Raw genomic sequence first — 14,043 nt, 5'->3', positions numbered from 1 at the left:
ATTGGAAAAGAAGAGCTCAAATTATCCCTTTTTGCAGATGATATGATATTATATCTAAGGGACACCAAAAATTCCATGCACTAACTCCTAGAACTGATTATCACTTTCAGTAAAGTGGCAGATTATAAAATTAATCTTCAAAAATCAGTAGCCTTTCTATATATCAATAACAAGCAATTGGAGAAAGAATACAGGGGAATGCTCCCATTCACAATTGTTGCAAAAAAATTAAAATATCTTGAAATAAATCTGACTAAAGACACCAAAGATCTCTACAACGAAAATTTTAAATTGCTAAAGAGATTGAGGAAGACACCAGGAGATGGAAGGGCCTGCCATGTTCATGGATTGGAAGAATTAATATTGTTAAAATGACCATCCTACCAAAAACAACATGTAGATTCAATGCAATCCCAATCAAAATCCCCGTGATGTACTTCACAGAATTAGAAAAATGCATGCTTAAATTCATATGGAGGCATAAAAGACCCTGGATAGCCAAAGCAACCCTGAGCACAAAGAGCAACGCTGGGGGGATTACTATACCAGATCTCAAAGTGTACTACAGAGCCATAGTCATAAAAACAGCATGGTACCAGTGCAAAAAAAAAAAAAAAAAGACACATAGACCAATGGAACGTAAGATCCAAACCTGAGTACATGCAATTTCAGCCACCTGATATTTGACAAAGATGCCAAGCACACACAATGGAGGAAAAACAGCACCTTCAACAAATGGTGCTGGCAAAACTGGATCTCCACCTGTAGAAGAATGAAACTAGATCCTTACCTTTCACCTTGCACAAAAGTCAACTCCAGCAGGGCGTGGTGGTGCACGCCTTTAATCCCAGCACTCGGGAGGCAGAGGCAGGCAGATCTCTGTGAGTTCGAGGCCAACCTGGTTTACATAGCAAGTTCCAGGTCAGCTGGGGGCTACAGGGAGACACTGTCTCAAAAAGACCAAAAAAAAAAAAAACAAAGTGAAGAGAAAACCCACAGAATGGGAAAAAATCTTCACCAGTGACACATCTGACAGAGGTTTAACATCCAGAATATATAAAGAACTCAAAAAACAAAGAATCGAGAAACCAAGTGACCCAAGTAAAAGATGGGCGTATTACTAGGAGAAAGAAGCCAGTGTGGAAAACAACATAAAGTATGAATTCACCTACATGACACTGTGAAGAAGACTAAACTAGGAAGACAGTGGAAAGATCAGTGGCAGCCAGAAGCTAGGGGAGGGAAGGTAAAGGTGGCACAGAGAGGACCTGGAGGGCAGGGACACCACTCTGTGATAGTTTGGTTGTGAACACATATCCTTATACATTTCTTTCAATCCACACAGATTTATACCTGGAAGGAGATCCTAAGGTAAACTGGGGGAAGGGGTAAGGTATTTCAGGGATAATGATATGTCATAAAGGTTCATCATTACAAAGCACATCCTGCTCAGTGCAGAATGTTGAAGGAGGGAGAGGCTGTGGGAGGAGAATAGAGATAGAGAGGAAGTCTAGTTTCTGCTTAATGTTGCTATGAACCTAACACTGCTCTAAAAAGTAAAGTCTACCAGGCACGGTGGCACATGTTAATCCCGGCACTCATGAGCAGAGGCAGGAGGATCTCTGTGAGATCAGCCAAACTGAGCTATGTATCTACAACAGCAAGTTCCAGGCCTGGCAAGGTTACACAGGGGAACCCGTCTCAAAATAAATGTCTATTTTCTTTCAAAAGTAAATATGTTGCAATTAAAAATTCCATCAAGGGCATGCAAGTGGTAGGATGCCTGCCTAGCAAGAGGCCCTAGGTTCCAACCCCAGCATCACAAAATGAAATAAAAATCTACATGCTCATGGATGCACACAGAAAGCAAGAAGCAGCACAGAAATAATGCCATCTACAGGCACGGAAGCAAGCACTGGCCTGTGCCACAGCGCTCCCCACATCCATGTGCCAGCACTGGCACCTACTGCCCATAGGGCTCTCCTCAGCAGAAGCCAATTCTCCCCTTGACTCTGTCTAGTCCTACAGACAGCAGGGTGGTGCGCTGGTGATTCTCTCCCCTCTGCTATGTTTAATTCTTGTGCTTTTACTACGTCATTCTCAATAACAAACAAAAACTTATTTCTCCAATGTTTTCATTTATGTACATATGTGCATGCGTACATGGGGGTGCGTGTGTGCTCTCACACGTGCACATGCCACGGCACACATGTGGAGGTCAGAGGACCACTTGCAGGTGTCAATTCTCCCTTTCTACCACGTGAGTCCTGGGGATCAGGATGTCAGGCTTGGCAGTAAGTACCCACCATCTCTATTTCTCTCTCCAGTCTTAGAAAAGGAAACAATCTCACATCACTTCTTCTTCCAGCTACCCCTCCATTTCTTTCTGAACTTTGGAGCAACTCACTGAACAGCCATGCTCCTCCTTCCTCTCTCCCATTCTCACTTCATCCCCATCCACACTTGCTCCGGCACCACCCCACTACACAGCTCATTTAGACCAGTGACAACCTTGCTACCAAATGGTCAATTCCCAGTCCTTGCCTTCTCTCCTCTATGATCCACCAGTGTCCATCTGCTTCCTCCACTAGAACACGAGCTTAGAGGACAGGGGTTTCTGTTGCATTCACAAATGAATCCCAAACGCTTAGAACAGTGCCTTGGCACGTGGCAAATGATCAGCATATTAAAAAAAGAAAGAAAAGCTATCTGACAATGGTGCATAGTGGTCACTCTGTAAATAAATCAATATGAAGCTGATTTGCTGCAAAAGAAAACAAAGCCCAGGAGAACAGGTCCTTAGAGGGCCTACTGTTCCGAGCACAGCCATCCCCGGACAGGCTTTCCATGCGGCCTGCAACACATCCCCAGCACAGGCTGATGGCCTCCTGAAGCATCTTTCGGCCAAGCTTGCATGCCCAGTGCTTGCTAGGAGTTGAACTATGTAAAACCACAGTTGGAAAACAAGTGCAGGCATTCATTATCATAGGGCTGAGCTGTTAAAAATTTACCTGGTGCAAGAATTCACAGCTGAAGAAATTAAACCCTTGGGGTAGGAATCAAAACAAGATCAGGGGAAAGAGATGAAGTGCGTGCCTGTGAAAACACTTCGATAAAAACAAAGGACTGCGCTCTGAATGATGGAGACCCCACTCCCCCGAAAGACCTTTACTGAGGAATACTGGTTCCTTGCATGCTACTACTGATGCTCTCCCACACATCTAGGAGGCTCTACCATGGTCTTCTCTTCCCTTCCATGGAGCTAGCTGGCTGGGAAGACCAACAGCCTAGCTGGCAGGCCTCATGACTTCATGACACAGAACTGACACCAGCCTTTCCTCACATGTTCAGATGCTGTAACTGGGAGTTGGAGTTGGGAAAGGCATTCTCCATCTACTCACCCCAGTGGCTCATGAGCAGCCTCCACTACCTGACAGAAACACAACAGGGCTAACCTCTGCACACACACACACACACACACACACACACACACACGTTCAGTGGATCTGGGCAGTCACTGCCTCACAAAGGGAACAGCTATCTCAGACCCTCCTTCAGTAGTTAATAAGCTTAACTTCTTTTCCCCAAAATAGCTCCCTGCTGAGACCTTGATGGCACCACACCTGGCCACATGTGCTGTGCTTTCCCGTCTCAATGTAGCCTGAGTCTGCCCCCTCTGGCCTCTTACCCCAGCTCTGTCCAGAGTTCTCAGGCTTTGGCCCTTATCCAGACAGACAGGGTTGTCCTTGCTCCTAGGACTTTGTACATGTTGATCCTCCTGACTAGGAAATACCATCTCAGCCCCTGAATGGGGAGAAAACGCCTCCAAAGGCAGCTGGCAACTCAGCCCCCACTAATTCTTTCCAGACTCCCGGAGGTCTGCTGCCCAGTCACATCTCTCTTCTCACCTCTTCTCACTGCAGAGATTTACACAGGGGCCTCCGAACAGCCTTCTCATCTTGGAATCTTGCTTCCCTTCTGCCTGGCTCTTGGAGCTCAAAACCCTAACCAGGTGGCCCCTTTCATTTTCACAACAATGCAAAGGTACATGCACACCACAGCAGGAGCAGGTCGGGTACACAGCAGGTATTCTGACACATCCTTAAAGCCAGGTCACAGACAGAATGCTAGCAAACAGATTTTGTAGAAGAGTCATAGTTGTAAATCAGGGATTGCATCCCATCTCACTGGTACTAATTCTAAAATGCTCCAAGCAGCAGAAAACAAGAGCCAAGCATCATGAAACACAGAATTGACATTACTACCCTGACATGTGCCTAATCCACATCCAGGTCCACCCCTCTCACCTAACCCAGCAGCCCTTCAAGTGTGAACTTGTTCCGTTTTGAAGACCATGAACCCGAAGGCTGACCCAAGCCCTATCATCTTTGAATTCCTTGGCAAGCGAATTGCCCCGTTGGCACAGCCTCGGATTCTTCACATCTAAGGAGAATTACCAGTATGTTCCTAAATCACCCAGTTCCCAGCACAGGATACAGAAACCACTCTCGGCCTTTGAAAGCAGAAATGAATTTAACAGAAGGCGTTAGATGACTTCAAAATCAAATGAAGGAGCTGGCTCTGAGCTAGACCCCTGGGCCCCTAGGAATGGGTCACTGGCATCACAGAGCTGATGCATCTGAGGAGCTGCCCCATGGGAGCTGCCACTGGAGCTGCTGAACTCAAGAACATAGCAAGAAGTCATCACAGCTGCTCCAGAAGGGAACACAGGCTCCTCCTGCATCTCAACGGCTCTCAACAACCATGAAGCTGAAAATGGGCCCCACCAAGACCACAAAAAGACCTTCTACCTCTACAACACTGCTAGGCAGCAGAGAGCTGCCAAATGGAGGAGGAAAAACAGCCTCCACCTCGCTTCTGCCTCAAACCTCCCTCAAAGAGAAGACCGAATGGCCCTCATTCACATCTGAAACCCTAGCTGGGAGAGACCAGGAGCAGACCGTGGCTCTGCAGCTAATATGTCCAGAAAAGCACAGTGGAAGGAGAGCAGTCCGAAGGACAAACCAGCAGCCCCAGCCCAGCTCACACCAGCTCACACCACCTCCCCTGGCTGGGCAGCCTGAAAAAAGCAGCCATGTGAAGCAAAGAACAGCAGCAGGCCCACCCGCTGAAAGGCTGGCTGAGGGCGTTACAGTGTCTTACAGGTGCAGCCACCTTTGGTAAACTCGCCTCTTCTTAAGCTATCTCACCTCCTTAAAACACAGCAGCAGCGGTCTCCTCCTTCCCGTGCCTGGTAGTCACCTGACCAAGACAAAAACCCCAATGTCCAGGACCACACAGGAACTAAATTCTGGCTGAGCACAGTCTATCCTATCTATCTGAAGACTCATTTTTAAGCTGGAAGTTGCAAACACCTTTACATATTAGAATTTTTAAAAAGCCAGGCGTGGTGGCGCACACCTTTAGTCCCAGCACTCGAGAGAGACAGGTGGATCTCTGTGAGTGTGAGGCCAGCCTGGTCTACACAGAGTTCCAGACCAGCTGGGGCTATAGGGAAACCCTATCTCAAAACGACCAAAAAAAAAAAAAAAAAAATTTTTAGAATTAGAAAAAAAAAACACTGGGGGCTAGAGAGATGGCTCAGCGGTTAAGAGCACTGGCTGCTCTTACAGAGGACCCGGGTTCGATTCCCAGCACCCACATGGCAGCTACGGACCGTCCTTAACTCCAGTTCCAGGGGAATCCGAAGACCTCTGACCTCCGTGGCATTGCACGACACGGGTGCACTCACATACATGCAGACAATACACTCATACACATTAAAAATAAATAAATAAAAATAAGTAAAAAATCAACAGAACACTGAAATCTCATATGAAACCCCAACAACAGCATTGCGCACTGCGCATACTCTGCCTGGAGATTCAGTTTTACAGCCTCATTTAACTCTCACATTAGCTTTCGGCTTGGCTGGTTTTTGTTTTTCTGAACCCAGGGCCCTGCACCTACTAGGCAAGTGCTCTACCATTAGGTTATAGCTCGACCCCTTTCACATTAACTCCGTACAAGGGGAACAATCAGCCCAGGTCACCCGAGTACACACTAAGGACCACAGAGGCTAGGCAACTTTAGGAGCTAAGGCTCTCCAGCCCCAATTCTCAAACGTCCACACTCTTCCCACTCTGTCTCTGAATTACAACTAAAGCAGGGCTAACAAGACAGACTGTGCCCCCAAAGGGCTCTCTGCCAGGTCAGGAAGCAGACTGGAAAATCCATCATTCCAGTTCTTTAAGCACAGCGAGGTGTCCCACACACTGGCTATCCACACACTGTCTCTGATCCCACACCTTCCTTTCGAAAGGTCCTCCCTGTCTTTCAAATGGGCATTAAACATCTCTTCTGCAAAGGACCCTCTGACTGCTTCCTCTAAGAGCTACATTAAAAGGCCTCCTCTAAAAGGCCATATTAAAGAAGATATGTCAGCAAAACTAATTATTACCTTCCAAACCAGTGAGGATTAGCAGGTTAAACCCTTGGCATTACAGAAACCAATCCCATCTCCTGAAGAAAGAACTGCAACACCAGCATGTCACCGAGCTCCTCTCCCTTTGCTGTCTACGCTCCGCCACACTGGCCTGTGGGATCCCTTCACATGGCCTCTCCTACAGAAGATGAGGATTCTGCTCAAATTACATTAGTAAATGTCCTTCTGGGAAGCAACTAAGTACCAAAAGTTGCAACCTGTTAGCCCAGCTCCTCCTCCTGTCTCGTAGGCACCCCAACAAGTAGTCAGGGTCAAAAGCTCTCTGACCTTTTCCATCACTTCCTCTGACCCCAGCCATGCTGGGAAAGGCTAGTGGTTCCCACTCTACCCTCTGCCCCAGGGCATTTGGCGCTGTCTAGTGGAACTCTGGGTCTTCACAATTGGGGAATGGTGCCAGTATCCAGTGGGCAGACGTCAGGGGTGCTGCAATACTCAGGATGGCTGCCCATAAGGAAGTGTCCATTTCAAAATGTCAACAGGGTCTGGCACAGAAATCCTGCTCTGAGTTACTGGGCAATGAGTTCAAGTGCTGCATGTACAATATATGGGGTCAAGAACTAGCAAAAGCTTTAGGAAATAAAATATCTTATGTTCAAATCATAGGGAACTACTACTTACAGAGAGCCAGGCAGTTAGATAACGCATTCATTTAATCTCCCTTGAGCAGTTCCTCTTCCATGAAAATTCAGAGAGGTAACCTGCCCAAGGTCACACAGAGAACTGATAGTGAACCTAGCCTATGAGCCTTGAACCAGTCGCTGCCAGCTGCACCGCCCACCCTCCCAGGGATACCCACAAGGCTACACTGTCTGGGAGAACGAGAAATCTACAGCTCAGGGTGGAGTCTTGGGACCCCTGTAACAGCAAGTGAAGAACAAGATGGCAGACCTGCAGCTGCCGTGGTCCGTGTGGCCACCCTGCCGTGCTCCTCCTGTCTCGTAGGCACCCCAACAAGTCGTCAGGCTCAAAAGCTTCTCTGACCTTTTCCATCACTTCCTCTGACTCCAGTCATGTTCTCCTAGACCAGGCCCCGACAGTACCCCACGCACAACTTTCTACATCCCAGGGACAAACTCACTGAAGTTGTAGAGGGCAGGAGCCAGGTGGGCAAGAGGCCCAGCGATAAAACAGGATGGTGTGGCCCGGGCTGGCACCCCAAAGGACCAGCTCTAGCCCTGGCCAGTCCAGCAGAGACACTGTTCAGTCCACACTCCTCTGAGCACCTCTGGGGGCCAAGCTCTGGGCTGGGTTCCTGAACATTCTCTGTGACTACACTTACTTGCCTGTGAAATATTTAGGTTTTCCACTAATCCTGTCGCTCAAAGCTCAAAGTAACTCTAGGCTAAAAGTCTTCTCTAAAACCTTGAGATTCTAGGGTGGGGTTGGGGGGAGAACCATTAGACTCTGACAGTATGACTGACTTTGCCTTGGTTGTTGTTATATGTTGGGGGACCCTGCTGCTAAGGTTATAGTCCTCCATGTCCGGATAGCTCTAAGGGGCTTGGCCTATATGGAAGGACTCCCTTTCTCAGCGGGGGGACTCCTGCTCTCTGCCTGACTTACCTGGAAAGTGCCACCAAGCACGGATGCCTGACCTTATTTGGAACATGACCTTTGGCATAGTTACCTGCAATAAAACTGCCCCCAGGTTTTTTTCTATATGATAATTAGTCATTGCCCTATAGTCAGATGATAGGCTCCTCCTACCACATGTAAATAAAGCATACTATGAGCACCTACCAGCTGAAGCTTTGGCTGCTGCCGCCACACTGTATTTTCCCTGACCCCCACTGAACAAATGGAGCTGTCTCACTGAACCTGCCTCCCCGGAAAGTCTTTTTCCATCGTGCTCACTGGCCATCCAGAACCCAATTGTCACTTCTGCTCCCTTTGTTCTCGTGGATCGGTGGCCAACAGCCCTCGAGGGGAGGGAGAGAGCCACAGTTATAGTCTACCTGCTTTCCCAAAGATGCTTCAGTGTGGCCCCCAAGAACAACGTCAGAGCCATCAAACAAGGATAAAGACAGGAAGCAAAGACCACAACAGAGAGATCTCTTTCTGTGGTCACCTGAGGACTTTCAGAAAATAGCAACTCGGAGCTAGAGAGATGGCTCCGGGGTTAAGAGCACTGGCTGCTCTTGCAGAGGACCTGGGTTCAGTTCCCAGCATCCACATGGCCACTCACAACTGTTTGTAACTCCAGTCCCAGGGGATCCAACACTCTCTTCTGACCTCCATGGGCGCTGCACATATAAACATGCAGACACTCACACATAAAATAAAAATAAATCTTTTTTAAAAAATAAAAGGAAAAAAATCCTAGTATTCGAGAGGCAGAGGCAGGCGGATCTCTATGAGTTTGAGGCCAGCCTGACCTACATAGTGAGTTCCAGGCCAGCTGAGGCTACTGGGAGATCTCAAAAAGACCAAAAACAAACCCCAAAACCAATGGCAACCCACTTAATCCCACAACCACAAAAGGGGCTCCTACCCTACCTCCCAGGAGGAGGAGCTGAGAGGGTAAATGCCTGAGGACAACACAGGAGGCAGCACACAGCAGGGCAGCCTGTGCTCTTCTCAGTGCATTCTGGGGGAAGTGGTGCCCACCGTCACAAGCTAGGATGTGGGTGCAGTCTGCTGACCTGTAACCAAGCTTTCCCCACTACACTACTTTTAGGTACCCCTATTTTAAACAAGAGTTCCCAGGTTTGCTAAGAATCCCAGGTGACTGTGAACACCAGTCTCCCAGGCAGGCTCATTCCCTCTGAGATGCATCCAAGGAGTCACAGTAGACTACGGTGTTCATGAACAGGGAAACTAAAAACAGCCCTCTGAATAACAGGAACTGCCCAGTCACACAGATGACAGCCACACTGGAGCTGCGTCAAGCACGTCAGAAGGAGTCTGACATGCAGGGGCTCCCCGGGCACCTACAGGCACCTGCTGAATACCAAGTTGTGCAACTAAGATGCTACTAGAGTAGTGAGGATACCCATCGGTTGCACATCAAGAAAACAGGTGTCCCCAGAAAACCACAGGCCACTGGTTGGTCTTAGACACAGGCAAATGGCCTGCTAAGCACTGAGTCATGGCAAGTTACTGTATGTATCCAGTCACAGATGTCTCTGCTAGACTCTAGCCAGCACATTCCACCTACTACTGCAAAGTCCGACGTGTGCTTGCTAGAAACATGGACCACATGCTCCCAATGACCCAGCCTGCAGCCCAGAAGTCCCAAGTAGTAACTATAAAGCAGATTACACTCTGTACATAGCATCCACAGCACTCACACCCTATGCTGAGTATCCCACAGCTTATGTAACTGACTAGTAGAAACATTCTCACTCCCGGGCTCTAAGTCCACCCTCCATCATGACCCAGAGTAGCACTGAGTACCATATGATCTGCCTAGAACAAGAGACTTTTGCTCAACAAAAGCATGAGAACATAGGCGAATCTCTGTTGAGTTCCAGGATAGCCTGCTCTACATAGGGAGTTCCAGGCTAGCCAAAGAGGGAGACCCTGTCTCACAAACAAGAAGCACAAGAACACAAATGAGAGGTAGAAGCTGGAGCAACCGTCCCCAAGGGCTTCAGGGGTTGCACACAAACCCTAGCGGGCTTGCTGGGTACCTGGGCAAGAAGGCACCAGAGGACAGAGTGCCCATCACAGGCCTAACACAGTGGGAATGCATGTGGCTGTAGGGCACATACCTCAACAGCAGGGCCAGGCCACAACACAATGAAAAGATCACACAGGAAGCAACCCAGGCACCGGGACAGGCCAATCTTGGGCTCTGCTGCTAGAAAGAGTGTTAGAAACCGAGTTGCTAAAGGTGATGCCAGTCCCCACAGCACCCTCTGCCTGCCCAGGAAACTGAAGTCATGAGTGAATTACAGCCCTTCACAGCCTAAGGCTGACAGAGAAAGGTCACAACCACCTCACCTGCAGCCACAGGAGGTGGCATGCCAGGGAGCCAAGGACACAGAGCAGCAGCTGGATCAGCAGCTGGATCATAGAGGCTGGACCTGGCCCCACACAACTCCACGGGGAGTATGACACAATGTGCAAGAGACGCGCTACACATATCAGAGTGAAAAAGAAAGAAGGCAACTGCTCTGAACCTGGCACCCTGGTTCTTCTAGACGTGAAGACAGCGTTACCTTGTAAAGAAGTTACTGAATGGTCCCAATATTTTCAATTTTTTCCCCTCCTCAGTTTCATCAACACAACTCTGCTGGTGTAAGTCACTGGTTTCCTTGATAGAGCTCAGGGTGACATCAATGAACTGTGGGTCATCATCATTCTCCAGGGTCACAATGGCACTGGAACTGCTCGTGACCATGAGGTCCAAGATGTCCTCATTGCTAACAGACAGTGTAGTGGACAGCTCTGTGCTGAGGCTAGACACACTACAGACAGAGACATTGTCGCTGCGGCTCAGTGCTTTGGAGGTAGGGCTGTAGAGCTTCACCGAGTCATAGCCTGTCCGGGGAAACGTGGAGGACTTCCGCACAACTTGCTCCCTGTCAGTGCTGGTGGGAACCTGGGGCGCACAGGATGGCAGGGGGCATGCACTCTGGAAGGCCCGCTCAGGGATGATCTCTGACTCAGACTGTTTTCTCTTTACATGGACCACACTGCAGGGGACAGGCTCTGGGTTGCCAATCTCCAGGGTAGGAATGCCCGAGTCCACTGACTGAAGGCTGTGTCGATCTTCCAAAGCACCAAGTTTCAGTGTGGGCCCATATTCAGGTGCTGAATGGGATCTGGGTGCTTTGATACTCAACTGCTGCAGGTTCTGAAGGCAGTTTCCTGGTCGGACATCCAAAATGCCCGTCGAGGCTACTCCATTTGTAGAGGTGGCAAGGTTTCCATCAGTCATTTTGGTCCAAGAAGAAACTAGAGAAATAAAGACACAGACATTTAGAAGGTGCACAGGGACTCCAAAGCGGCCACCCCTCAGATGCACAGCTCAAAACATTTGACACCTTATGTAAGCTTACATTGAGCTGTGGCAGGCTTGCTTGTTTACTTAGAGTTTGTGTTTTGCACACCAGTACCTAATCTGCCAAATCAGGAGGAATGTGTTTATAATTTAGGGAAGATGGTTAAATGGTGGAGTTCACAACACGTATCTGACCGCTCCTTGACCCTCAGATACAGGTGGGAAAACAGCTGTTGAAGCTAATTGAGCTAAGCAAACGGTGGCGATCGCTGATGTTCTACTGTATAAAAAGGCGGAGCTGGAATAAACCGGGGCTGCGGTCTCTACTGACAGTCCTCCCAAGGATCTTTTCTCTGTCTCTTGTTTTTTCTTTCAATCCTCACGCCCCCTTTCAGGTACTATCCATCTTGGCTGGCTGGCACCGGCAGTGACACACACTTGTAACACCAGCACTCAAGAGACTGAGGCAGGAGGATTATGAAACTTTGAAATCAGCCTGGGTGAGACCCTATGTCAAAAAAGAAACCCCCCAAAAGTCTACATACTCAAGCTCTGATAGAGGACAGAGCCGACACTTAGCACACTCTCACGACATAAACTAGAAAGATAAGTCAAACAGACTATCTTTCTAGGGAAAACAATCATTTTTATCAGTTACCTTACCCCACCAGTCACATCTCTGACATTCAGGCCAGCAATGGAAGCACAAGGTCTGTGCCAGGCAGGAAGGTAGTTTTCTTGTGGAATTATACTATAGATTAAATCTTATATGCTCCCCACCCAAGGCCCACTTGTTGAAGGCCTGGTCCCCAGACTGTTGTGCAACTTGAAGGTGGCAGAGCCTTTAGAAGGTAGGACTCAGTGGAAGGAAATTAGGTCAATGGGAGCACCTCCCTGAAAGGGGCACTGAGAGCTTATTCCCTGCCTGTCACTGTCCTTGTTTTCCTGAATGCCATGAAATTTAAAATGGCTTGCTATAGACTCATAAATCCTAGGACAGGTAGTTGGTTAAATGAAGGCAAATAACAGTATAATAAAAGCCAAGACTTGAGAATCTAAAACCCTGGTTCCACACACACCTGGAGAGATGGCTCAGTGATTAAGAGCATTGGCTGCTCTTGCAGAGGACCTGGGTTCAGTTCCCAGCACTCACACAGAGGCTAGCAACCATCTACGGCTCCAGTTCCAGGGGATCCAACTCCGTCTTCTGGCCTCCACGGGCACTGCACGACACAGGTGCACTTAAATACATTCAGGCAAAACACCCAAACACAGATTTAAAAAAAAAAAAAAAAAAAAGAAGAAGCCATGTTCAAAGTGCTCTGGACAAGCCGGGCATGGTAGCCCATGCCTTTGATCCCAGCACTCAGGAGGCAAAGGCAGGTGGATCTCTGTGAGTTCAAGGCCAGCCTGGTTTAGTAGTAAGTTTCAGGCTAGATAGGGCTTCAGGGAGACCCTATCTCAAAAAGACCATAAATAAATAAATAAATAAACAAACAAACAAAAACAAAATGCTCTGGCCAAAGGGGCCAGCATAAACCTGGAGAAAATTCTAGCCTGAAGGACACAGCCCCCAGCACCCTGCCAACCCTAGCCTGGGAAAGGTTTCCTCTTATTTTCCCTTACAATATCAAAACTAAAGCGATCAGCCAGAGCACTGTAACCTGACCTGGAAGACACAGAGAGGCTGAGCTCTAGCCACTGGGATTGTAACCCCAGCTCCATTGCAGGTGGCCTTGGGAGAATGGACCAAGGAAAGCAATGAATGGGTACTGGCCTCGGGGCACAGCTGCCATCAGCAAACAAGAAGTAGCTGATAGCTCTGAGGCACAGAAGACACAACTGGCAGCCCACCAGGTAGGAGTTAGCTCAGCTTCTGCCAGGGCCTCCTGCAGCCCTCAGGAAGCCAGTCCCCCCAAGTCAGCACAGCAGAAGCCAATTGATTAAAAGCAGAAAAGGGAAGGGGAATAATCTCCCTCCTTCCCAGAAGCTGAAGGAGCCAGTCAGTGAGTGCACCAGGGAGAGAACAGAAACTTGGAGGGATAAATCGAAAGGCAGAGTTCAGGAACAGACTGAACTACATAAAACGTGAACCATGACCAGTGAGCAAGGACCACCTAACTCCAGACTTGTGCTAATCCATCTTCCATGTTTCTTGGAAGCCTGAGTCACAGTGTATCACGCCAAAATAAATCACAGAATTAAGAGTTACAGAAACAGGGCTGGAGAGATGGCTCAGTGGTTAAGAGCACTGGCTGCTCTTGCAAAGGACCTAGGTTCAGTTCCCAGTACCCATATGACAGCTAAAAACTGTCAGTTTTAACTCTAGTTCCAAGGGATCTGACATCCTCTTCTGACATCCACGGGCACTGCACGACACAGCTGTGCTTACATACATGCAGGTAATACACACACACACACACACACACACACACACACATAAAATAAAAATAATAAATAAATGAGAACTTGGTTCATTCTCAAGAAGGCTCTGGACATCACTTCAGTGGGTATGGACACATTCTGTTTCATAGCTCACACTGCCGTGACAGTCACCCTCAGTCCAGCAGTCATGTGCCCCTCAACAATA

At 48.3% G+C, this 14,043-nt stretch overlaps 1 protein-coding gene across 2 annotated transcripts in view; it reads right to left on the bottom strand.

Annotated features, from left to right (window-relative positions):
• Window positions 1-11,407, bottom strand: part of Tbc1d14 (TBC1 domain family member 14) — a 110,892-nt gene extending 99,485 nt beyond the window's left edge. For both annotated transcript variants that reach the window (XM_029556486.1, XM_029556487.1), the window contains exon 1: window positions 10,669-11,407. In XM_029556486.1, coding sequence (XP_029412346.1) covers window positions 10,669-11,390 — 722 coding nt within the window. In that variant the 5' untranslated portion in view covers window positions 11,391-11,407. The remainder of the gene's footprint in view (window positions 1-10,668) is intronic.
• Between the last annotated feature and the right edge of the window lie 2,636 nt (window positions 11,408-14,043).

The sequence above is a fragment of the Nannospalax galili genome, unplaced genomic scaffold, assembly GCF_000622305.1.
Source record: "Nannospalax galili isolate Female #2095 unplaced genomic scaffold, S.galili_v1.0 scaffold2927, whole genome shotgun sequence".
Classification (NCBI taxonomy): Eukaryota; Metazoa; Chordata; class Mammalia; order Rodentia; family Spalacidae; genus Nannospalax; species Nannospalax galili.
This window is presented reverse-complemented; position numbering and strand designations above follow the sequence as displayed.